The 26,002-nt window shown below is 35.3% G+C and overlaps 2 protein-coding genes across 17 annotated transcripts in view; both read right to left on the bottom strand.

Annotated features, from left to right (window-relative positions):
* The window catches only part of LOC108109815, a 28,347-nt gene extending 22,818 nt beyond the window's left edge, over nt 1–5,529 (bottom strand). Inside the window, exon 1 of the mRNA XM_017218540.2 lies at nt 4,273–5,529. The gene's annotated coding sequence lies outside the window, so the exon portion shown is untranslated. The remainder of the gene's footprint in view (nt 1–4,272) is intronic.
* A 4,737-nt stretch (nt 5,530–10,266) lies between these two features.
* The window catches only part of LOC108109787 (hepatic leukemia factor), a 56,318-nt gene continuing 40,582 nt past the window's right edge, over nt 10,267–26,002 (bottom strand). For 4 of the 16 annotated variants that reach the window (XM_017218478.2, XM_017218475.2, XM_017218474.2 and 1 more), the window contains 5 exons: nt 16,106–16,147; nt 14,069–14,223; nt 13,416–13,641; nt 12,361–12,602; nt 10,267–12,290 (listed from right to left, as the gene is read on the bottom strand). In XM_017218478.2, the coding sequence (XP_017073967.1) occupies nt 12,204–12,290; nt 12,361–12,602; nt 13,416–13,641; nt 14,069–14,223; nt 16,106–16,147 (752 nt within the window). In that variant the 3' untranslated portion in view covers nt 10,267–12,203. Of the gene's footprint in view, nt 12,291–12,360; nt 12,603–13,415; nt 13,642–14,068; nt 14,224–16,105; nt 16,148–21,887; nt 25,061–25,147; nt 25,443–26,002 lie in introns of those variants that run through there. The other 12 variants (XM_017218479.2, XM_017218477.2, XM_017218469.2 and 9 more) reach the window with 9 other exon arrangements.

Genomic DNA, 26,002 nt, shown 5'->3' with positions numbered 1-26,002 from the left:
GCGGACGCTGGCTAAAGTAACGAAATCAAAATCATCGCCAGCCATACCCATACAGGCATACTTTCTATACTAACACCAGGCTGGTATATGCCCGCTCTTAAGCGTTCTCTTTAGTTCTCTTTGAGAACTATTTGCTTCTACTTATGTGTTTGTGAGTAACAAACTTGCAAGAGGAACGAATATTAAGAGAGAGAGAGAGCGAAAAAGAGTCTGTTTTTGTTTTTGTGTGTGGTTTTTGGCTTGTTTCGGTTTTAGTTTTTTTTTTTGTTTTTTGCTTGTATTGTTTTTGTATTTTTGATTGTGCGCACGTTTTGCTTTTGACGTCGTTCGTATTGTATCTTTAAGATAAACAATGCCGGCATAACACACATACACACATACAAATACACCCGCACACACACACACACACATACATTTGGAGTTCGGTTTTGTCTTTGCTTTGTTCTTCGCGTTCTGGTTTTGTTATGTAAACAATTTTTTGGTTGTCGTCCGCCCGGCATCAAGATCTTTTCCTTTCCTTTTCTTTTTCTTTTCTTCTTTTTTTTTTTTTGCCTTATAATTTGTTTACATTTGCAAAGGCAATCAAAGTGTGCCAAAATAAAATCAAACTACAAAACTGCCTGCAAATGAAATTTGTTTTAGTTTTTTCTTCATGGGCATTGATATAAAAACGCAAACACACAAACACACACGCGCTTATAATATGATTTTTATATCGAGACAACTTTTGCTTTTTGCATAAATCTCGTTGTTAAGTAATGCTGAAATATCTTATAAGTTGGTAGTTAGCCAAGAAAATGAATTTATCAAGGGTGTGTTTATATGTCGGCAGATATACGATCTACATGCGGCGGCTTTCTGATCGAGTCGCCGACCCAAAAAATATATAATAAAACACGCATTTTATATTCGGAATAGAATTTCGGCTGCATGTTACATAAGATCTGGGAAAGTTTTCTTGGTTGGGTTAGATAAGAAAGATTTAGAAAAAAATTTCCAAAAGGAAAAGGGTTTTGCAGGGAATAAGAACTAGAAGGTTAAGAAAGAGGTTTGTTTTTCAAAGATTTTTAGGTATTTTAAATAAGTTAATGTAAGGAAATGGAAGATAAGTTAAGTTCCTAACAACATTTTTATGGAAAGTTAGCTTAATATCTAGTTCTATCTTTATTTTAAGATTTTTACCCTGAGCTTAGTCAAGAAGAATTGTTATTTTATCATTAATATCTATTACTCAATGTTTTTCCTTGAAACCAGTTCTCTTTCTACTTAGTGACTCGTTTTAGTAAATAAACTTCCTATAAATTTCCCTTTCGAAAGCTGTTTACTGATATCGACCTTCGAGCACCCGAGAAAGCGCACTTCTAGATTAGTTTAAGCAGAACTTAACACAATCGCCAACTCGGGTCTGAAACTATATATATAAGCTATATATATATATATATACAAATCAAGAGATAGTAGAAAACCGCTTTAATAACAGCTGGCATTGTAAAAACATTGTGAAACATTGTGCGAGGGGAAAAGTTGGTAAACAAGCTACAGCACTCGATTCTAATTGCTCGATAGTTTTGACTTTGCGTAAGTGTAAAAACTATGTGTACGACTCATATAACAGCACGTGTATCCGACGGCAATCGTGGATTCGTGTACGTAAAGTCATATTGCATAATCCTGGAACCGATAAACGTTCCTAAGCGAACGGCAAATATGCAGAGTGCAGTTTTGCCGTTTGCCCGAACACGCCCTCGCATGGCGATATAACGTTGATTGCTTTATATATTTTACCTACCATATTATGCAATGTCAACTATAGTCAACTATTTTATCAACGTCAGACAAAATGGCAGTGATGACATATATAATAGATATATATAACTATAGCTATAACAGCCTTTGATAGCATTCTAAGTCAACTGAATGCAGGCGCATTGTTTGCCTTAAATCCGATAAGTGATTGTAGGCAAACGTTGATTGAAGTCGATAAAGGAACTAAGTATGATAAACACATTGTGTGATAGTTATAGATAGATTGCCTGTTTATACTATTAACTATAAACTGATTGAAAACGACAGTTGTTTCTTTATATCAGCTATTTAATTACCACTTTGGGAATACAAACGGAAAATGACTCAACAAATGATTCAAGTTTTTGAATATTTTAAAAGGAAATTCTTAAGAAATTACAGTCTTTATCTGACTTATTATTACTTCTACAGTAAGTACCCAAAAATCGTTCTTCGTCCACTCAAAAATCCCCCTCACTTCAGATATAGTTCTTTAATCACCCAACCAATCACCCCACATAAGCCATTAAATTGCATAACAATCGATGTGGGCCATAAATTGATTATGCTTCGATGGTAATTTTCCCCCTTAATTATGAAATCATGCTCGTCGTAGTAGTAGTTATGAAATCACATAAATTTTCATTGCCTTGATGTGTATTTTGATTTCTTCTTTGATATTTGTTTTATTGGTTTCTCATTTGTTTTGTCGTTATTTAGCTGCTTGGCTCACACGTTTTACTATATGACATTGTGTTTTGGTCGGACGACAATGATAAACACTCATAAAAATAGCCCAAAAAAAACAAAAAAGAAACAAGAAAATACAAAAAGTAAAATCAAAAACTACAAAAGAAACTAGGGTGAAGAATTTATTGAGGCAAGCCAATTAGCAACGCGAAATAATCTAGTTTTATGATATTTCAGTTTTGATTTCACACTGATTACGAAAGAACCCAACACTCATTGGCTGACTAATTTGGCCCAGTCCCTTTTGGCCTTATATAATGGCCCCCAAGTATTGGTTTTGTCTCGTGTTATATAAACAACGATCTGCTGCTGCTGCTGCTGTTGCTGCTTTGGAGTCTGGCTTCCTCGATATTCGACACTCTGACTCATGACGAACCTTTTTCGCCCGACGATGACGTATGCAAATAGGTTTTTCCTCTTTTCAAGCTAACCATTTTTCTTGGGGTCTTGTTTTTGTAGCTTTTCGTTTTGGGCCAAGTGGGCGAGCGAGCACTGGACTGGCTCGTTGTTATGGCTCGTTCATTGGCAGCAAAAGTCGCATAATACTCGTAGTACACATTGCGTGTCGTAACGCTAAACGTCAACTGGGGAAGAGGGGTAGATAGGCGAGAGAGAGAGAGCGAGAGGGGACGCTTTGGAGGCTGACGAATAATGGGTGGTGACCCCGACAAATTGGCAAATTTTTAGCAGATTATCTGGGTTTGCAAAACTGTAAAAGCAGGCGATGAGTAAGCCACAGATCTGATGAAATATAAACACGTTTTTTTGTTTACGTAGAAGTTTCTTTTGGATGACGAAAGTTAAGTTTAAGTTCTTTCTTGATTTCGTAAGATTCGGTGGAAATTTGATAGGAAAAATATTTCTTTTAATGAATTCAATAACTATTATTGATCACTTTACTTTTATAACCTATTTCTTACATCATTGCAATAGGAATAATAATACTCATATTTCCAGTTTCATAATAATAAATTAATGGCCATAAGCGAGGGTTTCCCACTCTTAAGAATGACTTTTTATAATCATTAAAAAGCAAAAAAGGTTAATTTTTAATAATTGATGGTATAATTTTTCACTATTTCTTAGCTTTTGATTCTTATGACCAAATTTTGTCATTATGAAATCTATAATTATTATGGGGAATTTCCCTAATCGACTTTTCCAACGAAAAAAAAACCTATGAAAACCTCATCATTTGTTTAGCTGCTTATCAGGCCTAATTTATCATGAAATCATTTATATATATATATAACGTTTTTCCTCGAAAGTTTTATCACACGTTAATTATAAATATTATTATCAAGTGCGGGCCAAATTCAATTGGCCACAGAGCCAGAGCCAAGCAGAACGTCAACAAAACAGCGCAGAAAAAACGCTTAGTAATGCCTTTAAAAATATGGCAACACGTAAGAGTCGACCTCCCCCACCGCCCTTGCAGCTGCACTTTTTGTTTTTACCAACTAGCGGATGAAAAACAGTTTTTCCCCGAATACGTAAGAGAATGAGAGAGAGCGGGAAAAATCATAAAGAGAGAGAGACTTGAATGTGCCAATCTTTGTAGAAATGCAACTTTGTTGAGCGTTCATTCACATTGGACACCAACACACACCAAGCTAAGAAATGCACGCATACATGGGCAAGGCATGTGGTGTGATGTCGTAACACACACAAAGAGTGCCCCAAAGAGTGAGAAAGAGAGTGTGAATTTGATGAAGAGAATGGGGGAAAGGGAATTACCTGTCGCTGTTGAACCGCGCCTCCTTGTTTTTCCCCAAAAAAGGGGCGGTTTTTTTTGCGGGATGGTGCGGGGTGGGCTGTTGCTCGAGAATCACACACACACACACACACAGTCACTGACAATCTCGAAATTCTCCCTCTTCTTCTTATTCTTCCAATTTATTTCAAATTTTTTGTTGTATATTTTTTTTGTATATATTTTTGTTGTTGTTGTTTGCCAAAAATTTATAGCCACACGCGTGCGAAAAAACGAATTCGGGGAATATATTCTCTCGTGTTATGTGTTGTTGTTGTTGTTGTTGTTGTTTTTGCTTGATATTTATTTTTTTTTTTGTTTTGTAAGAACTTGGAACGGCGCTTGTCCGTCGGCTTTACGTAACCCCGCCGCACACACGGGTTAATTTCTTCTTTTTCTTTTTTTTTGTGAAAAGGGTGTGCGGCTATTTGGGGGATTGGGGGTTGCACTTAGACCCCCTTTCAATTTCTTTGTGACTAATTTATTTAGATTATTTATTTACACTGCAAAAACACGCGAAACGAGCGCCTTTTTATTTGGTTTGTATTTATTTCTTTGATTACGTTGGCGTTTGTTTTGTAATATACGCTTACGTTACGCGACGCGACAGAGAGAGAGAGAGGAGGAGCACTGGCCGAAAGAGACAGCAGCAGCGGCGGCGGCGGCGGCAACGTGTTCGAGTGGCTCGGCGATGATTTGCTTATGGGGTGCGCTCCACTTTGTTGCTTTTTTATTTGCCTTTTTTATTATTTCATTTTTTTTTTTTGCTATATTTTTTTTCTTCTTTATTATTTGACTTTTTTGTATTTTTTCGGGCTGCTTTTTAAAAACGTCTGAACTTGCCACGGCCGCTGTTCAACAGCGACTGAATGTGTGAAAAGTCAGACGCTTGCTTAGAGCGAAAAGTCGACGTGTTCTCTTTGCTGGCTAAAGAGCGAATGCTATACTCGAATATTATGTCACTGTGGGGGCTGACTCTCTTAGGCCTCTGTTGCGTCATCATTTGTTGGGACTTAAGCTCTCTCTTCGCTTGGCATTTCTCTCTCGGGGTATTCTTTTTTTTTCTGAAAAATTTGCCGGCAAAACGTCAACTGTCAAAACAGGCGACGCCAACCCAAAATTGATGGGAATGCGGGGGTTAGGGAGGGTGGTTTGAAAAAAGCTATAGGTTTGTGGTGGCAGGGGGTGGTGGTGTGGGTGCTAGTTTGCCAGTGGGCGTCATTTATCGTATGATGCGCATTTCCGGCGCCACTCAACAGCAGACAACAGCCATATAAACACTCAGCAACATCAATAATAACAACAAATACAGATGATCTTCTATAAGTTACGATTATTTTCATTAGATTTATAATATTTTAATTTTAATTTATAAAAATATTTATAAAATGATGTACTGTTTTACTAATTTTGTATAATTTACTCCTTTAAATATATTTACATAATATTTAAGAAAGGAAATCATCAAAAATTGTATCGAATAACCTAAAAACCATGTTAAAAATATTTAAAAACGTTAACATTTAACATTCCTAAACAAATTTTAGTTAATCAAACTAAATATAGCATAACGCAGAGCAAAGATCAATTTCACAGATGTTCGAATGTAATCGAATATCTGCGTTTCATAAGTGCTGTGACCGCTCTTACATATTGTTTTGTCATTTAACGCAAATTACGTATACGACGCGTTGACCTCATTTGGGTTGATCAACAAATGCAGTTGTGGACAAACTTGGCTTTAACTCACCCCCTCTCTCGCTCGTTCGTTTGCTGTCTCTTTACATCTATCTTTCTCTTTTGGCTTCGCTTGGCTTGTATTTCAAGCTCAAGTTCAACGTTGTCTGTTAGCGGTTGCCTGCATACAACTACCAGTTTTCATGCTGCCGCTGGCTGGCTGGCTGGCTGGCTGCCTGGCTTGCCATTAACATTTTGAGTGGCCGCTGTGTTGTTAACTCATTTTTCGCTTTCGTAAGTCTTGGCTAGTACCAAAAAACAAAAAAGAAATATGCGCGGCGGGCGAGAGGAAGCCCGCATATGTTTGAGCATTGCTCGCATTTATTGCCACATTTCCCCCACAGGGAAGTAATCGAATTGCTGAGCCTCTGGTCTGGTTTAAAGTAAACCGTTAAAAAAATCATAAATTTAAATTAAAATAAAAAATAAGGCAGAGTTTTACAAGAGTATATACTAAAAAAAACTAAATAAATACTAAAAATTAACTTAACATTAATAAAATAGATTATAGAATACCATTTATCATATTATTAATCTTTTATCTTATCTTGTTAAATATTTTTTTTAAATTGTTGTACACATAGAAAACCAATTTTCTCTCACTGTACCAGTTATGCAGCTCCCATTTCCCAAATACTTTTGCTGTTTGCTTTTGTTGGTGATCAACGGAAATTAGCTGCGAGTTTCATGTTTGAGATGTTTATTTTGTAAGCCATATATGAGGAAATTAGTTTGAGGGATTTTTGTTGCTCGGTTTGTTATGTTTTTTGCATAATAGCATATCAACGTTTTGGATTTGGGTTCGGTTCAATTAAGTCTAGGCGTGTGGAGCTGACAAATAAATCACTTTACCATTTTTCTTTTCGTCGATTTGGTAATGAAGGTGAATGGAAGTCGAGTGAGTCTCATATTTTATAGACTTGAATTCGATTGGCTATGAATTGCTTTTAATAACTTACTTTTATGGCTATAAATACAGATTTGTGGAACATTTTAAACTGTTTAACAAACTTTAACTCAGCTGTCATATAATATTTATTGATTCTTAAATTTCCGGCCACTTTATTTTGTCATTAACAGGCAACTGTTCCACAGCTCATATCATATCCAGTTTTCGTCTCATATCCTCTTTCCGCTCACCAATTATGCAATCAACTTGACCTCCAGTACTTTAAATAAATGTGTTCCAGCTGCTGTGAAGGCCAACCACTTCGAGATACCATCGCCGCCGCAAAGTAGGCTACATAATTAGAGGAAAGAACTTACCTTTAAGTATACAAGTCCAAAACGAAATTTAAACACTTTTTCTACATTTTTTTTTGCATTTATCGTTTCAAAATTTGTATCTAAACCTTTATTGTTTGTTCTCTTATGCAGTTTCTCATAAAACATAATCATTAGCCTCGCCGAAATGTCACTTCTTTCTAACTTGAAGTTCCTACTAAATTTAGTTTCTCTTTCTTTAAATCAAAGTCCACATAACAGAAACATAACTTTGTTGTTTAGTTAACAAAATCTACAAAAACTTAGATTGAATCCTTTTGGAACTTAAGCTTAAGGTTGAGTGTAAAATAATTAACAAATGACTTCAGTTTAGTTCATAAATTATAGCTAATATCTGCAGCATCTCGAGCACTTGTGTTGGAATTTCTTTAGGTTTTCTCATTTCTTTTCGGTTCTTTCTTTTTTGTTTTTTGTTTTTTGTTTTAATTTTAGTTTTATTTTGGTTTTGTATATATATCTAGGTACATGTTAGTGTCCTTGCTTAGGCTTTCATCTTTAAGTTTTAGTTTTAATTTGGTTTTCATTCGTATTTAATTTGTGTTCTGCATGCTGCCAACAACAATTAGGCTGAGTTTTCTTTTGTGGATTTCCTTTTTAGCATTGCTCTAATGCCTTAAGCTGAGTTTTCTTTTTTATTTTTTTTTTTTACTAAGTTTTCCTTTGTTAAGTACCAAATGAAGTTTACTTGCCTTGTCTAAGGCTTTAAGTTAAGCTTTGATCTAGCTTTCGTTTAAGCCTCAACTTAAGCTATGGTAGCCTTGTTTTATTTATGAATTTACCTTTCAGCTTTCTTTTGCTTTTCACATATAAAATTATTTGCATTTCGTTTCATTTTGCAAAAATCTCAAAATATAAGTAAAGGCTCTAAAACGCTTTGTTAAGTTCTTTGTTTTTTCTTGTTTAGTTTGGTTTTATTTAATTAATTTAGCTTGATTTTTTGCAACAACTAACAATTTTTTGTCCATTTTTGTTTCTTTTGTTATGTTTTTTTTTACTACATTTAAATATTTTTATTTTGTGGATTTTTTTCGGGGCTTTTTATTGATTTTAAAATTCAACAACATTTCTTTTTGTCTTTAATAATATGTAAGAATATATTTTTATGTATATATATGTATATATAAGTTATGTATATGTGTATAATATTATGTATATAATAGCATTTAATATGTTTCGCATTGCCATTCGATTCGCGCCGCCTCCTCTTTTACCGCTACGCTCCCATTTTCTTATTTATGTTTTTCTTTTTGTTTTTTTTTTTAACTCTTAATCACTAAAAACACTCAGCTCTTGCCCGTTACGCTTACTTACTTATATTATCGCTTTGCTAATTTCTCGTTTTTTGTTTTTCTGCTTTGCACTGCAACAATTTGTGTCTTTAGTTACTATTTTTAACCCTGCCTAACGATCGCCATTCCTTGCCCGTTTTGCTATGTAGTTGAGTGTACTATATATGCATACAACTAATATCTGTATAAGGTAGATATAAAAATCATCAACTACGAATTTATCTACAAAAGTTACTCGCTTTTGGTTTATAATTTGTAGCATGCGTAATTCATTTAACTAATTCATTTTGTATATAATAAATATATATATATATATGTATATATTAATGTTTATTGTATATTAAACATAATTTCGTTAGTTTTCATAATTTGTTTTTAAACGTTTCATACTTTTCAGTTTTATCGTCTTCTGTTGTTGCTACAAAGTCTACATTTTGTTACGGAACATTCTTATTCGAAAATCTGGGTTTTCTTATCAATTTTTATTTGAACTTAAGGGAAATTTGGAAATAAAAACAATCTACAACAAACTCGTTGTCATGGAAAAAGTTTGCTTTGCTTTTGGCCTGGGATATTTGCAGCCTGAAAGTAGGCAATAGAATTTCCTACCTCCTCTTTTCGCTTCTGCTGCTGCGTGAGTGTGGGCATGTTTTGTATGTTTGTGAGCCAAACTAATTTGTTTAAATTGCAATATCTAAATTCAGTTTCGAACTTGATTTATTCGGATTTCTTTTTATTCAACAATTCTCTACATAAACCAAAAATTGTCTACAAAAATTCAACTACAAACTACGGAAAACATAATAGTTATTAAAAATATACAAAACTACGCTTAACTAATGTTGTGTGAAGGATTAGGAGGAGGAGGAGTTGGGGGTGGTGGAGTAGATCTACCGCTCATTCAATCAATGCCCAGGCCCAGGCCAGGTAAAATAAGCAAAATATCTGCCTTAAATATGTTTGTTTTTTTTTTTTCACCTCTACGCGCAATTTATGTTACTTTTTACTTAGGTATAAATATTTTTATATAAATATAACATGATTTTTGTTTGTTTACTTCTGGTTTTTGTTGTACAAATATGTAGCAATTGCTTGAATCTGCTTAGTCGTATAGTCCGCTATTTTGAGTTATCCATAAATGTTAAGTTTATCGTATATACTTGTGTGAGTTCTTCATCATCATCAACAACCGAAGCTCAAAAATGTTCATTTTGCAAAATGACACCCAACATTTTTCCTTAGGTTTTTTTCTTTCAGTTAGAGTTCTGTTTTGTTTTTTTTTAGTGGGGTTCATTCTTTATCATCTTTAACGTTATTTTGTGGTTGTTTTCTCTAGGTGGTCTCATAGCAGTGCAAAAGGCTTTAAGGTTAGTTTTAGTTTTGGGGGTTTCTGTTAAAGGGGGCTTGGGGAAAAATAAATCCTGGGGGTGGCTAAATATCTATGTTGCTATATATAATGCTATGTCGATTACTATATAATTTGTGTAGGTTTCTTGCATCTATCGTTAGGGTTAGTTTCGTTTTCGGTTACGGTTACGGTTACGGTTACGGCTTTAGGTTTATTTTCTTTAACTCTGTCTTGAGATCCTTGTATGGTTTTTCATTTCTAGATAGTTACTAAGAATGAGGGATGGGGCATGGTGTGGGGGTAGATAGAAAATAAACGAGTTTTCAATAGTTAAAAGCAACGCTTAGACTTTTATTATTACACACAAATGTTTGTAGTTGTTGTTGTTGTTGTTTGCTTTCTCACTTTTTCGTTACGCTCTCATATTCTCATTCTCCTTTATCTTTCTGTTTTTTGTTGGTTTTCTTTCGGTTTTTTTGCACATTTTTCCATAGAATAAATAAAACTTATTGAAATTTATTAAGAAGAAGTGCTTAATGAACTTAATTCAAATCCCTAAGCTTCAAATTTGTTTTTGCCAATTAAAAAATATAAACGTTTTTTCCAATCGATTGGTAAATTGTGTTTTTGTTTTTGTTTTTGTTTTTGTTGTTGTGGTTTCATATATTTTTCTTATATTTCTAGATTATTTTATGCAGGTAAATGTAACTCAAATGTATAACAAATAATAATAATAATAATTAATAAACTTAACTAACGAAAATAGTTGCTGTTTAAAGTAAACATAATCGTATGGTATTATGTAAAAATGTTTTCTTTTTGTTTTTTGTTTTTTGTTTAAATTGTTTTTAAGATCTTTGCAAATCACACCAAAAGAAATAGTTTTTCTTGTAATAAAAGTAAAAACGAATAAAATTGTTAACAACTAAAAGGAAAAATGTGAAAATATGTGAAGAGGGGGAGTTGTGAGGGGGGGTTTTCCCGAGGGGCTTGTTAGTAGGAAGTAAGCAAGGTAGTTCACTCGCTATAACCAGCTGACTATGTCTGGGTTAGTTTTGGGTTGGTTATTTTAGTTTATCAACAAATCAACAACGAAAACTATTTCACTTCTAGTTTTGCATCTGCCTCCGTCTGTCCTTCGTCTGTCTCTGTCTCCGTCTGGTTTTGAATTCGTTCTTATTTGTTTTGTTTTTTTTTTGAGGGTTTTCTGATATTTTTTCGTTTTTAAGGTTTAATATAAAAATCATAGCTCACTTAAACTAAACAGCTGCCAAGTGCCCGGCAACTGAGGAGGGAAGTTCTTTGCTCATTTCTAAATGGTTTTCCTTAGCGTTTCTCTTTAGTTTTTCTCGTTTTTGTTTGTTTGTTTTTTTTTTTTTTTTTGTGGGTTTTCATTTTGCAATTTTTTATACAAGTTTTCTTATGCTTTTTTTTTTTATGGTAATTCTTCTCTCGAGTTAATTTGAAAAAAGGCAACGAAATTATTTACAATATGATTTTTTGTGTGTGGTTGTGTGTGTGTATATATGTGTGGGTGTGGTTTTCCTTTCACTATTAGCTAAAGCAAAACTTAACCGAAAAACTAATTACAAAAAAATAATAAGAATTAAGAGTGATAGGGTAGAAGAAAAGTAGAAGGGGGGAAAAGTAGCAGAAGAAGAGGGGGTTGTTTGCGTAAAACTAGGCTAGACAACTATTAAACAATTTAAAAGATAACAATTCTAGGTCTGTGTTTGTTGTTTTTCTTTCGTTTTTCTTTTTCTTATAGGATTCCCATTGCGCTCGGAAGTATGCTACATTAAAGGCAAAAAGCTTCGGGCGCAGAGCTTTTCAACGCTCTGCCCGCGTGAGACTTTCTTTTTTTTGGCTACTCTAAAAAATGTTTAGTTTCCATACGGTTTCTCCTCCTTTGTGTTTAGTTAATTTGCTTTTAGTTTTCTTTTTCTTCTGTTTTTTTTTTTTTTTAGCATAAAATAAATATTTAAGCGGAGCACGACGCCGTGAGGGGTTTCTTTGTAGGTGTGTGTGTGTGTGTGTGTTTGTGTTTTGTCTTAATAATTATAAGTTTTTTGTTTTTTTTTTTAGCATATACATATTTTAGATAGAATATGTACGTTATAGTGTAGGTTTCATGTCTGCTGTACTAAACATTATTAGTAGTTTTTATCATAGTTATGATTATTGTTATTTTATCAATAGTTATTATTATTTAATTGTTGTGGTGTCCTCAGGCCAAGTCACAAAATTGTATTTATCATTACACATCTTGGAATTTCGATAGACGTGCACGCAAGTCCATGTTCTCCTGTTTCAGCTGCTCCACCTCTTGATGTAATGTTGCATTCTAGATAAGAATTTAAATAAGATTTGATTAGTTTTAAGGGATAAATAAGAGTTAGTGACTGTGTACTCACTTCCTTCTCCAAGTAGCGTGCCCGCATCGCAATCTGATTCTCCTTTTGACGACGGGCATCGCGGGATCGCTTGGCGGCAATGTTGTTCTTCCGGCGACGTGCCCAGTACTTATCGTCCTTGAGCTCATCTGGAACGAATTGCTTGCGTGACTTTTTGATCATCGGCTGCGGCTTGAGCTCCTCGTCGGAGAAGGCTCGAGTACGCGGATCAAAGTCACGGCCCGAGGAGGCGAACGAAAATGCTGGAATATCAAATACTAAATGTTAACAATGGTTCACAGACTGTTTCGTGCTAAATTAATATCATCATAAAAATCAACCTCAAATCAAAATAAAAACAAACAACAAAGTAATCCAAAATCATAGATTTAATTCGAATTGAAATTGAAATTGAAATTTAAGGATTTTGCACAAATTGGAATGGGAATCATTGAGTTTTTGTTTTCTCGTGGACCATTTTAGGGCCCTCTCTTTTTTTGGGGTTTGTGTCTCTTTAACATTTAGCATTTGATAAGACATTTGTGGGTAACTTAAATTAAATTTATATAATTCAGTTATAATTTAAGTTAGAAGCAATGTCCATTCCATTTGTGTTTTTTATATAATTCATTTTACAAGTTTTGTTTGATAAAGACTTAAGATCGTTTAAGATTGATTATCGTTATCGATTGGAAAGAGCGGCAGATAATAATTTTAAAATGATAACAAAAACTGTACTTTTGAAAGTTGTTTTATACTTTTTTTTAGTTATTAAAAACATTAATTAATACTTTAAATGAATGATAGAAAATCGATTTAGAAATTTAAAATTAAAGCATCTTTGGAACTGGATTTGTATATCGATTAATGACGATATTTTCGATAATTACTTTCTATATTTCTTTTTTATACTTTAAAAGTTTTAAGTTAAAATTTTTCTCATTTACTTTAATAAAATATTTGATTAAATTTAATTTAAATTGCATTTATTGATTGATTTATTTAACGATCTGAATTTGTCACATTTGATCGATTTATCGATTATATCGATAGCGCGTTAGTTCGACTATACTCACTTGACTCGGCCGGCGATGGCGGATTTAGCGTGTCCGGACTGATGCAGTCGGATGGCGAGGGCGACCGCTCCCGCTTTGTGGTTATGTGGCCCAGGCCCAGCGACAGACCCGCTGCGTGACCCAGGGAATCGGACCGGTGACCCAGGCCACTCGAGTGACCCAGATGCGTGCCGGGCAGGCCATCAGGTATGTTATTCTCCGACAGGAACTCGTCTAGGTCGGCATACTAAAAAGTGAAATATGAAACGAAAACGAAATGAAAAACTGGACATGAAGATGAGACGCTGATATTTCCTCGGGGTTAGTCACACGAACTCTGAGCTCTGAATGATGAGAATACAATTCTCGCACTAAGTAAGCAATCGATAACATTCAAGTTAACTGTTGTTTCGTCTTGTGTGTGTTTTGTCATGACTGTACTTGGGTTTATGTGTGTTTTTAGGATGTTCTCACTATATCAGAGAGTTTGTTAAGAGAATTTCCAAAGAAAATATCATCTTTAGACAAATCTTTCTTTCTGACTTAGTGAAATCAACCTTTCATGTGTAAAATTTCGAGCTTTGTGTGTGTGTGTGTGTGTATAATTTTGACCTTTGGAACATTGTATAAAACAGACGCAGCCACTACGCAGCGATGACAGAAATGATACTAACTTGTGTTACCTTGAGGTCGGCATCATAGGGCAGGGTCTTGTCCCACAGATTTGGGCCCAGAAACGCTGTTTGCGCCTCAACATTCCAAATGTCGCCCTCCTCCTTGTATTTGTCATCTGGGCAGATGATTTCTTTGCTATTCGATGTGGATTTGCCTGTAAAAACACAAAAGGGTTAACAATTAGTCAGGGCCACAATCACTGATTAGATTGGTCTATAAATATGGCAAGTTAAGGGTCTGATATCTTATCCCACTTTTTACTTGGAAGTGGGTCAAGTGCTCTTCATTTCTCTATTATATAAACCATACGAATTCTTTTTGCGATTTCTAATGGGAACCTCACACATATAGCTAACAGAAAATAACAACAATTTCCGCGAATTTCCGCATGCAGCTTTTGGCCATAAAAAACGGGTTACAGGCAAACAAAACAAAGACAACAACAACAGCCAAAAAACCAACAAACAAACAAAGCAAACAACGGCAAGAGGAAGCAGCGGACAGACAGCATACGAAAAGCGAAAGTGAAATTTTTACTGCAGCTTTCAAACTGATTTTTATCGCTTCCAGCTGAGAAGGAAAACAAAAAAGCCAAATGTTAAATAAACTCAAACACTCGAAGAGTTGGCTAAAAGCTTTTGGCCCTATTGTAACCAGAGTTGAGTGATTTTCTGTCTGCATTTTAGAGTTTCGGCAGCTTTGACGCTGCGCATGCGCAGCTGAGCATGATCTTTCTCTGCCTTTTCTTTGCTTCTTTTCTTTGATTTCTTTCACGAAACCCGTTTGCTGGCCACAGACAGTAACAGAAACCAGTTGCCGTCTTTGGTTTCTTCGGCTCGGCAATAGTTTCCGCTTTCTTATTCACTCTCACTTTCATTTGCGAATGTTTTTTGTTTTTTCGTATCAGTTTTTTTTTTTTTTCCTCTTTTCTTGATGTAGTTTTACAGTTGTTGCTACTGCCGCTTTTTGCATTACCGACTATTGCGAAATTTTATGCCATTTTGCGGCTTGCCTCTTTCTTTCCTCAACTTCTTCTTCGGCGGCAAACACACACACACACACACACACATACATAGAAAAACATTTCTGGTCTGTGCCATGAAGTAATATCTTTTCTCTTCGATGTGCTCATCAAAGCGTAAGTGAAATGCTCAAGTGTCTGTGAAGTAATATCTGCTGTTTGGTGGAAAATTAGGACTTGCAAATCGCAATGGCCCACGAGGCGTATGGGTGAGGTTTTCATGAACTTTTTAGCCAGCTTCTCTGACATTTTAACTAAAGACTTTTCTATTCATTGATAGCCCATTTTATAAGGTTTTTTATAGGCTTTTTAGGCAATTAAATAGAAACTTTAATCTTGTAAAAGAAATTGAAAACTAATTTTAAAATTATAAATAAAAAATCCAATAAACATTAAAGCTTGTGGCTAATCTAAGAAGTAATTATATGGCTTAAAAATAATTGTTTGGATATAAAACTGAACATTACTGAAGGTATATATTTTTATAAGATTTTTTTTATGAGGAAATAAAAACATTTTAATAAACTAAAACCTAAAAATTATATTTTATAGCTTCGTAAAAGCTTTACTAGCGTTTTATTAATTCAAATAGTTATTCAAAAAACTTTCTTTAACAGTTAAAAATTGAGTTTAAAAGCAAAGCTAGAAAGTATCTTAAGGATGGGTTGTTATAAAAAAACATATAAGATATTTAATGTTTCTAAGAAATATTCCACATTTATAAGAAGAAAAAACAAAAATCTTATATTAATTATTAAAAATAACAAATAATCAAACATTTTCCAAATCATGCCAAAAAACTTAACAACAAAAATTCTTTAAAGACACAAAAAAAAATATTAAACACAAAACTCATTTAGAAAAACTTTCGCAGGGCAATTAAACAAAACTCCAACGAAACGCAAACAAAGGCAACAATCAAACACAATCAAAGTCCAAAAAACAAAAACAATAACAAAGAAAAGATAAAACAAACTAAAAACACAAAGAAAAAAGAAGACAAAAACCAAATTACCGTTTGCTTTGCAAATGAAACCCAAAAATGGAGATTTCCTGCCTGTAAAACAGAAGAAACGGAAGAAAAGATAGTAGAAAAGAAATACAATATTGATTCTTTCACAAAAGAAAACAAATTAAACGAAACAAAAACAAAAGCTAAACACAAAGCATGCAAAAATGATAGAAAAAAATGTTAAAAGTTAATAAGAAAGCGAAAAGGATGTAAATTTAGTTAAACTCCTTCATGAATATGGCAAAAAAAAGTGACTTTTACTTTTATTTTATTGCCTGCGATCTGAATTCATTTTCGTGTTTTATTCAGTTCACTTTCACTGTCATCAGCATTGTTGATGATTTGTGTGTTAAGCAGCAGGAATCTTGTCTTTCGGTTTATTTTTAGAAGCCAACCTCCCCGAAAACAGGAATTCAACTTAATCTTCTCTTGTTTCTGCCGCCGTTTTGGTTTCGGTTTCAGTTTCTCTTGCCATTTTAACTGGGTCAGCGATTTTTTTTCTGTGTCATCTTTGGCAGCCCTCGCCACCTTTTTATTTTACCTTTTTTTTTTTGGTGATTTTATGTTGGTGTCTTGGTCAGGCAACGAAAAGTTTCCCATTTTTGGTAATTAAAATAATTTGCATAATTTTCTTGGCTTCTTTTGGTTGGTATTTCACTTTCATTAGAAAGGGATAGGTTGCGTGTGTTCTCTCTTTCTAAACCTACGACAACAAATTTATTGTTTCTCTAGAGAAACGCCGCTTCTTCTCACACACTGCCAGTTCTCATTTTATGAACCTAATAATAATATTATGCTTATTACTGGCATATTATTTCTGTGTAAAATGGTTGCCTCTGCGGTCTTTGTTGTGTTAATGGTTGGCCACAATTTTTAGTGGACCATGGTCCGTAGGTTTTTCAGATATTTTTCAGTTTTTTTTTTCCATCTTTTTTTGGGAATTAAACTTTCACTTTTTGTTTCGTTTTTTTCGGGGTTTTTAGTATGAAACAGCGTAAATTTTTCATTCGGTTGGCGGTTTTTTTTAGTGACTTTTAGTGAGTTTGATGAAGTGTTCAGGTTGATGGGGGGAAAAGGAAGTCCCGAGGAAGTGGTGATAGAGTTGAAGTAAGCAAGTGGCATGAAGACTTTAATGGCTTTTCAATGATTTAAAAAAAGTTTATGTTGGTTTTCACTGGGATTTTAGTTATAATTTTTAATTTTCTAAATTTAGAAAATATCTCTACTTTACCTTTCAATCTTCTAATCAATATTGTTTATCCATGAATATATTCCCTTATCAATAATTACTAACCCAACCATTAAACCAATTAAAATTTTGATTCCCAGCCACATCCGTCTCAACTTCAAACCCCACTCATCCCCTCCGCTAAGCGAAATGAAAGTGAGAGTAGAGGAAAAAACCAGTCTTTTATCTCCCAAAAAACCAAAAAACTATCCCCAAAAACAAAAACCAGTTTAAAATACGCAAAAGTAAACGCAAATCGGATCAACTTCTGAGGGAAGAATTAAATCAGAGATCGAGACTATGACGATGCCAGCGACATTGGGGAATATTTATAAAAAATTAATTCCACGCGAAAGTTGAAGAGCATTGGAGTTTGGATTGTCATAGCTATAATAATAAAAAAATTAAAGTGTTATAAACAAATTTGTGGATATATATATAGTAGACTTAAACTGCTTGCCAAATTATGCAACTTTTTGCATTTTTTCTGCTTTTTTTTTTTCGAATCGCCAACAGACACGTACAACAACAACAACAACTGTCCGCCCCTTTCACCTGTCTTTTTTCCTTCTCTTTTGCACTCTTCTTCTATCTCTCTTACACTTCTTTCCCCATCTCTCTTACACTCCTTTCCCCATCTCTTTTACACTTCTTTCTCCAACTCTTTTACACTCGCTGTACTTGTAGTCATACGCTGCGCATGCGCAACGATGGCGCAACTGTGACGGGTTTGCTTGTTGTCGTTGTTGTTGTTGTTATTGTTAGTGTTTTTCATGGTGTTGTTACTTGTGTTGTTTTTGTTGCTGTTGCGCCTGAGTGCCTCGTTGTATTACATCGATTTATAAACTATATGTTTGTATATATATCGCACTCTTCTTTTATGGTTTGTTGCCATTGTTTTTGGGGAAGTTGTAGCTGTAACTGTTGTTGTTGTTTTTGTTGTTATTGTTGTTGCTTGTGAAGTGCAGAAAGTGTAACACTTTCGATTGTTGTATGTTTACTCTGCCTCTACCTCTGCCGCCGCTGCGGCTTTTGTATGCATTGCATTCATTCCGTATTTGCGCTCATTTGCATTGCTTTTTTTGTACGTTTTTTTTTTTTTCTATCTCTTTTTGTACTTTTTTATGTTTTTTACTGCTTTCTGTGTGTTTGTTTTATATCTTTCTGCCGCTCTTTTTTTGTGTGGAATTAATTATTTGTGGGAAAATGCGATAGGCTTTGGATTTCCGGGTTGTTGGTGGGGGAAACTTTGTTGCTAGGTGAGGCAGAGAGGCTCTCTAGTGGGTTGGAGAACTAAGCTTACTGGTACTAACTTTATTTTTAGCATTGCAAGTCCTTGTTAAGTTTTCCCAATTTTGATAATTTCATGATTTTTTTGTCACTCATGATTAATTTTTTGTAATATTTTTAATGATTTTTCCTCATTTTTGCTTATTTTTAGATATTTTTGCACTTTTTTAATATTTGATAAATATTTTTAATATTTCTTCAGGTATTTTCCAACATATTACAGACTTTAAAAGCCCAACAAATTACCAACAAATGTTTATAAAAATATTTTTTAAAATCTTCAGAACTTTCTAACCAAGTTCGCAACCCATCAATTTCCCAAGTTAACAACCAAAAAGATTCAATCAAAAACAGAAAGATAGCGAAAGGCTTTCCACAATCAAAATTAAAATCTTTCCAACTGTGCAATTTAATTTTTCCATCTCCGTCAGACAACAATTTAGCAAGCTAAACCTAGCTGCCATAAATGCGATTTCCCTAACGGCAGAGCCCGCTTTCTTTGCGATTACGAAATTAATAGAAAATTATGAAAGACAGTCAAGCAGTGCAAAGATTTTGCAATAGTTTAATTGGCCGAGACTCGGGCGGCGAAAGTGAAAATCCACCAGACAGCGGTGCGACACAATTTGCCGCATAGTTTTTCCATTCAACCCATTAGCCCAATTTCAGTTTCGTAGAAGAAAGCAAAGCGGCCAAAGCAGTAACAGCAGCCGTAGCAGTTAATTAGCAGAAATAAGGAAGCGAAACCGATAATCATACGTATCGTGTTGGCTCTATCAAATTATAGACTCATGCCATAAAGCGGCTGAAACACGAACGACCAGAGACATCGAAACCCAAATAAAATTGCCTCAAATATGCAGAGCACGCTGCCGGGGCGGGAAAAAGCAAAAAAAAAAGTAAAATAAGAGGAGGCGTGGCTGGGCTAAAACGTAATCAAAACACAGTAAATTCAATCAAAGTGCTTCTGGTCTTTTTTTCTTGTATTTTTTTTTTTTTCAACTAACTAACACGACGACGACGTGTGAACAGATTGCTCATACGCCTCGTGGTACGTATACAAGGCAAAAGCCAACGGCAAAGCCGAAGCCAAAGCTAAGGCCTCTCTTTCGGGCACTTTCACTGATTCAAGTTTCTCACCTGGCAGCATGGCAGCATGGCAGCAATTCGCACGTTTTACCGTTATGCGATTGCGCAACTCATTTTCCACTGGCGAGTGAGTGTCGGCCACAAACTCATCAACAACAACAGCAATGAAAAATTGGCAACAATCTTGAGTTTGGCCAAGACGAGTAGCTGCTGTGTGTGCTGCGCACTTTGATTGAAATAACTGTAATACGTTGCATTTTGGCAGGCCGCCTATCTGGGTGAGTGTGTGAGACGCCACGGGCTTTTCTAGGCCCGCGCCCCATTTTGAACCTCCCCTTCGATTTTCGCCTTTTGGCATGTCTCAGGGGCACATTTACGGTGCGCCACTTCCCGCGCCGATAATACAAACGAAAGGAAGTCATGAATGGCCAGATTGAGGCGCATTCGAACGGGTCAAGTCAATGGAAATTGGACACCTCCTCTGATAGAAGTTGGGAAACGTAAGAGGGTGCAAGAAGATTGGAAAAAGAAAGAATAATGGTATTGAGTAAGGGAAAGGGGAAATTAAAAAATGCATAAAAATATATTTAATACCCATAATTTATGTATTTTTATTACAATTTTATAACCCTTTTTTCTCACTCCTAAAAATAGCAACAAATCTCATTCCCAACTATTTACAAAATTACTAAAATATTTAACCATAAACAACCTTCATTTATCTCCACATTGCTTTTTGCCAACTTTCGAAATTATATATTTTCTGATTAAGATAAAATTATATTTATTTCCCACTCTTTAGACCTGAACTGGAACCCTTCAACTTTTTTCTTCTCTGTTTTATTTTCAAGAAGAGCCAACAAAGTCAACAGCGAGCAGGCCACTAAAAAATATCAAAAAAAAAAAGAAGAAAAAAAAACTACCAAAGAGGCAAAGAAAGAAATGAATTTAAAAACTGCCGAAAAAGTGAAAGTTAATTTTTGGTGATGTTGCTAAGCCGGCAGAGCAGCTGACGACTGGCGTCGGCGTTTGGTTTGGTTCAACGAAAGTAAAAACGCATTTTTCGGCAGCTAAAGAGCCGCTTATGAATTTGATATTGTTAGCACTCCGCCCCTGAAGAGGCAAGCCAAGCAATGTCAAGCATAAAAAGAAAAAAAAAACAAAAATTGCCCTTTTGTTACTAAACTTTTTTTGGCAGATCAACTTTGGGTGATAACAAACAAAAGGCCAAAGACGAGACGAGAGCCAAAAGGCCGGGCCAGTCGGCTTTTAAATACATCATAATAAAACCGAAAAAATATGTAGCTTGGAATATTTATATATACCAAAAATGTATATATTTATATATATATATATGGAAAGCACCCAAAAGTCAGAAACGAAAGTTGTCTGGAAATGTCGCGCTGAACAACTTGTTGCTGTATTTTGGCCCTTGCCGAGAGCATGGCCTAAAGTCGAAAGCAAAAGTGATTGTGAAATGCCCCGTCAGAGACGTCGTCGGCGGCGAGTCCGAAAGGTTTGAAAGTTAAGATACTCGAGCGAGCCAACCTACCCCACGCGGAAATGTCATGGAACCCATAGAGCAGCCTCCAAAAAAATAAAAAAAAATTCAAATAAAAAATCCCCTTCCTGTCACTCGTCATAAGCCTTCTCCTCAATTTTCCAGCAGCAGCAACATGTGCCCCTTTTTCTAATCGATTTAAGCTGACTTTGACACTACATCAGGGTCACTTTGGCCAGGGGGGCTTGCACATGCCACGTTTTGGGGTGAGAAAAATTAGCCAAGCATACAATCAATTTGGGGAAATGCAGCTAACGAGACAAGGAAATAAACTTAAAGCCACGAAGGTCAAGAAGGGCAACATCAGCGTTTTGAAGGGTAGATTGTCAGGGGAATTAGAGGCTCTCTATTAAGAGATTAGATTAGAACGTGTTTTAAGAAATAATTCAATGAGTTTAATTAAGGTTTAAGATACTTCAGCAAGGAAGAAATGATGATGTCCTGGAAGAGATTCCTTTCTAGTTACATTTCTTCTCTTAAACTTTTCTTTAGAAATTCTAACAGTAAACCTAATATTCCTTTTTCTCCAATACATAACTTATTTCCTGCATTATCTTAACCGTTATTTCCATTACCAAGTTCCTTGTTGTCTTTAATAACTAATGGCTGATCCATACCATTCAAATAGTTGGCGTGTTGCTTCCACAATTGTTGCACCTGGAACTGGGTCCATCGATTGTTGTCATCGCCAGCGCCTCCTCCATTATTATTATTATTGTTGTTGTTGTTGTTGTTTGTATTATTGTTGTTATTATTGCTATTATTGTTGTTGCTGTTGTTAATAACACCCACTAGGCTATTAACCAAACTATTCTCATGCGCCTGCTGTTGTTGCGCCACCGCCGAGGCGGTATTAACCGTAGGCGTGGCATTGTTGCTTGCCGTTAGATTGGCATTTGGTGTGGCTGGATTGTTGTTGTTGTTGTTGTTATTATTGTTGAGGGAGGCATGGTTATTGATTATGATATTGAGATTGTTGTGATTGAGAATGTTATTATTATTATTATTATTATTATTATTATTATTGTTGTTGCTGCCGGCACTGTTGCCCGTTCCGTTGCTGTTGCCATTGGCATGTTGCTGCTGCAGGCTGTTGGCTGCCACAGCCACCACAGCCGCTGCTGCATTCACATTCACATGAGCCAAATGTTGCAGATGATGCTGCAACAATTGCGTGGGCGGCGGCAACGTTCCATTGGCAACATTATTGCCATTGCTGAGATTATTCAGCAATTGCTGTTGCTGTTGTTGCTGCTGCTGCTGCTGGTGTTGCATGTTGCTGCGTAACAGATTGTTGTTGCAGGCCACATTGAGATTCGAATTGCTGGTATTGCCGTTGGCATTGCCCGTGTTGCCACCGTTGCCGGCCAGCAAATGTGGCAGATTGTGCACCACTTGCAGGGGCAAGCTGCTGAGTGGTGGCAAGGCCGCCGTCTGCGCCATGTTGCCCAGCAATTGTTGCTGTTGATGCTGTTGCTGCTGCTGCTGCTGCTGCTGTTGTTGCACATTCTGCAGTAGCTGCAGTTGCTGATGCTGCAGGCCATGTTGCTGCTGTTGCTGTTGCTGCTGCTGCTGCTGTAGCGCCAATGCTGGCGGTGGCATTTGATAGTCCATTCTCATTGCTGAGATCACAATTTGTTAAATTCCTTGCTCGATTGAGAGTTATTTATTGCATGTATCACTTAGCTGGCCATGTGTGGCCCAAACATATTGCTGCTTCGGCACTGGCTGTTGACTTAATTAACAACAAATTGGAATTTAAAACCGAGAAAAGCTTTTTATCGCACGTTACTGCTGCTGCTGTTTCTAATTGCTGGTGGCGATCACCCCCACAGCAGCAACACTAACAGCCCGAGAGCGAGCTTACACTTTTCTACACTCAGAATATGGCGAGGGCTTTGGCTCAGTTTCTGTCGCCGTTTTACTTTTTGCATTCGCAATTTTTCTATTGTTTGTTTTGTTTGCCTTTTTCTATTATTATTCGCTTGTCAACTATTCCGCGTACTGAGCGTTGTTTTATTTTCTTATTTTTTTTTTTTTAATTTTTATTTATCTGTGTGTGGGGCTGGGCCCCGTTTGTTAAGGGGTTCAGTTCTCGCTGCTGCCCGCCGCTTTTGAATGAGAAAAGTTTGACCTTGAAGCGGCAATACAAACAGAGAAAAAAAGCCAAACAGCTAGCAAAATGTTTTTGCTATGCGTTTCTGCTGTTTTTCAACCCGATCGCAGCACCTTTTTTCTGCTGCGGGTTGACGTTCAGGCAAGTTATAGTATTAATTATTATTCTTTATTCTTTAAGTGAGTCAATGTTTGGTTTGTGGTTAAAAATTTGTTTTTATTGTTTGTATTTATTGACGGGTAAGATTTGGTAGAAGAAATTTGGAATATTTTTAGAATTTTTTAGTTTTATTTTGAATTTTTCAAACTTTTTAATTTCGAATTTTGCAAGATGAGAATATTCTTTACAGTTAACAAATTTCACAGTTTTTGTTAATACTCAAAAAGCAGTAAATTAACAAACGTTTTTAATTAAAATTTCTACAAATTTAAACTTGAAAGCTTTTTTAGTAATTTTAGGCAAATTTGTTTGAGAAGTTGTAAAAATGTCAAGAAAAGTTTTTAGACTTCTTATAATTTATTTTATAAAGTTGTTAAGTCTTTTAAATGATTTTCTGTTTAAATTATAGATAATTTTGTATTTTTTATATATTTTATTCAAAGTTTATTAAACTTAATTTTCATTAGCAAACTCATAAACACCTTTGATTTATTTCTTTTATAATATTTTATATCTAAATTTATATGTTTTTATGTTTACGAATTGCGAATTTCTTTATAAATTCTTAATTTTCCTTTCAGGAATTTCACTTTCAAGATCTTTTGCTCTTAAATTTCTCAAATTTGTGGGAGATCATAAAATTTCAAGCACTGCACTATACATTTTATATCCAAAATGGTTTTGGCTGCTCTTACGGAATCTCAAGCCTCGATCCTGGCCAAAAGACCGTTAGTTAAAGGAAACGAAAGTTCACAAGTTCGCACGAATTCGAAAGCGCTGGGCTAGAGACGAAGACACGCGTCGTATACGTATTATTTTATGGCTTTTTATTTTTCGACGGCTTTTGTATGGGTGAGTGGGATGTTTTTTTTTTTTTTGTAGTTTGTTTTTTGTTTCGGAATTTGGATGGGGTTGGCTATATATTTTTATTTGATTTGGTTTTTATTTAGATTTTTGTGTTTTTTGGTAGAGAGCCGTGAACCGAACCGGTGCCGCCGGACTGCGAACGTTGAGTGAACGCGCGCGCTGAAACGCAGCTTCGCAGCTGAGCGCAGCCAAAGCAGAGCAACAGCAGAGAAGCAGAGAAACAGCCTGAGAAACTGAGTGAAAAGCTGAGGGGGAAGCGAGACGAAACAGACAGCCAACTAACGAATGATAAAAAACAAAAAAAAAAAAAAATAAACACACACGAATAAAAGCCAAACTTGAAACCGAAAGCATGAAAGCCCCCGTCTTTCTCTCTTTCTCTTCCACGTTCGCTTTTTTTTTTGCGCATTCCGCCTGTTTACTTTCTTTCGCGCAGCCTGCCAAAGTTCGCCGCTGACGCTTGCGTCGCTGCTGCCACGCTTGGCGGGAGCTGCGCAGCCAAAGCCAGCGTCAATGCGGAAGCAGATTTTCCGCTGCCAGCAGAGGCAGCAGCTTTGTTTTGAGTCAAAACGCAAAAGCTTTGCGCTCGTCTAATTGAGTGAGATTTTCTAAGCTCAGGTTGGTTTTTTTTTAGATTTTTAAAATAGAAATTTAATTTTTTTTAGAAATAAATCAATTTTTAAGGTAAACTTCCTAAAAATTAAAGTTTTATGGGAAGTTTTTTGATTTTTTAAACATTTTCTTACAAATATCTTACCCATTAAAAAATATAATATTTTTCAGTAATTAAAACCCAACTTAATAAATTGTAAAAACCATTTTTTCAGTTATAATTTGACTTGAAAAAGGTTCAAAAAATCTTTGTTTTTAATATTTTCATTTCCCTTTTACCTCATTTCCTCAAAATCATGAATGTTAGTCGATGAAACAAGACAAAAGCTTACCAGCAAAATGTTTAGCAAAACACAGAAACATTTTCAAACACAAATAAGGGAAAGTGCAGTCCAAAAATAGGATTTTCGATGCTTACCTGAAAGTAGAAAAAAGAAATAAATTTGATTAAAATTACTGATATAAAATACCTAGTAAAAATATAAAAATTATTTCATTTATTCACTACAAAACCCATTAAATCAAATGAGAATTAATTTAGAAATGAGCACTATTTGGCTTTGTCAAGGGTGGCGGAAATTTCCCTAGCATGGGGTACCCACCCACAGCGACAACTGACATTTATCCATTTTAGCTTTCCCCCGCACTCTTCCCACACTCATAAAAAAAAAAACGAAAATTCATACAAATTATTATACATTCCGGCTTTAAAAGGTCATTTCCAGTATATTCAATAGCGAAAATGGCGAAAAATTTCACCAGCCCCCAGCAAAAACAATTGGGAGGCAGAGATGAAAGACCACCCACATTTCATTTGCCATATGCATTTCCATATCATCTGCCATAAAAATCTCATCAGCCTAATTCCGAAATCTAATCAAACCAAATGCATTTTCTCAACGGTGACCAACCGAGGTCAGTTAACAAAAAATAAATGGAAAAAGGAAATGGAAATTGGTGGCAGCTTAGTCGCGATTT

Source organism: Drosophila eugracilis, unplaced genomic scaffold (assembly GCF_018153835.1).
Source record: "Drosophila eugracilis isolate 14026-0451.02 unplaced genomic scaffold, ASM1815383v1 contig_1104, whole genome shotgun sequence".
NCBI classification, from domain to species: Eukaryota; Metazoa; Arthropoda; class Insecta; order Diptera; family Drosophilidae; genus Drosophila; species Drosophila eugracilis.
The sequence above is the reverse complement of the archived record's forward strand: the minus strand, read 5'-3'. Positions and strand labels throughout refer to the sequence as shown.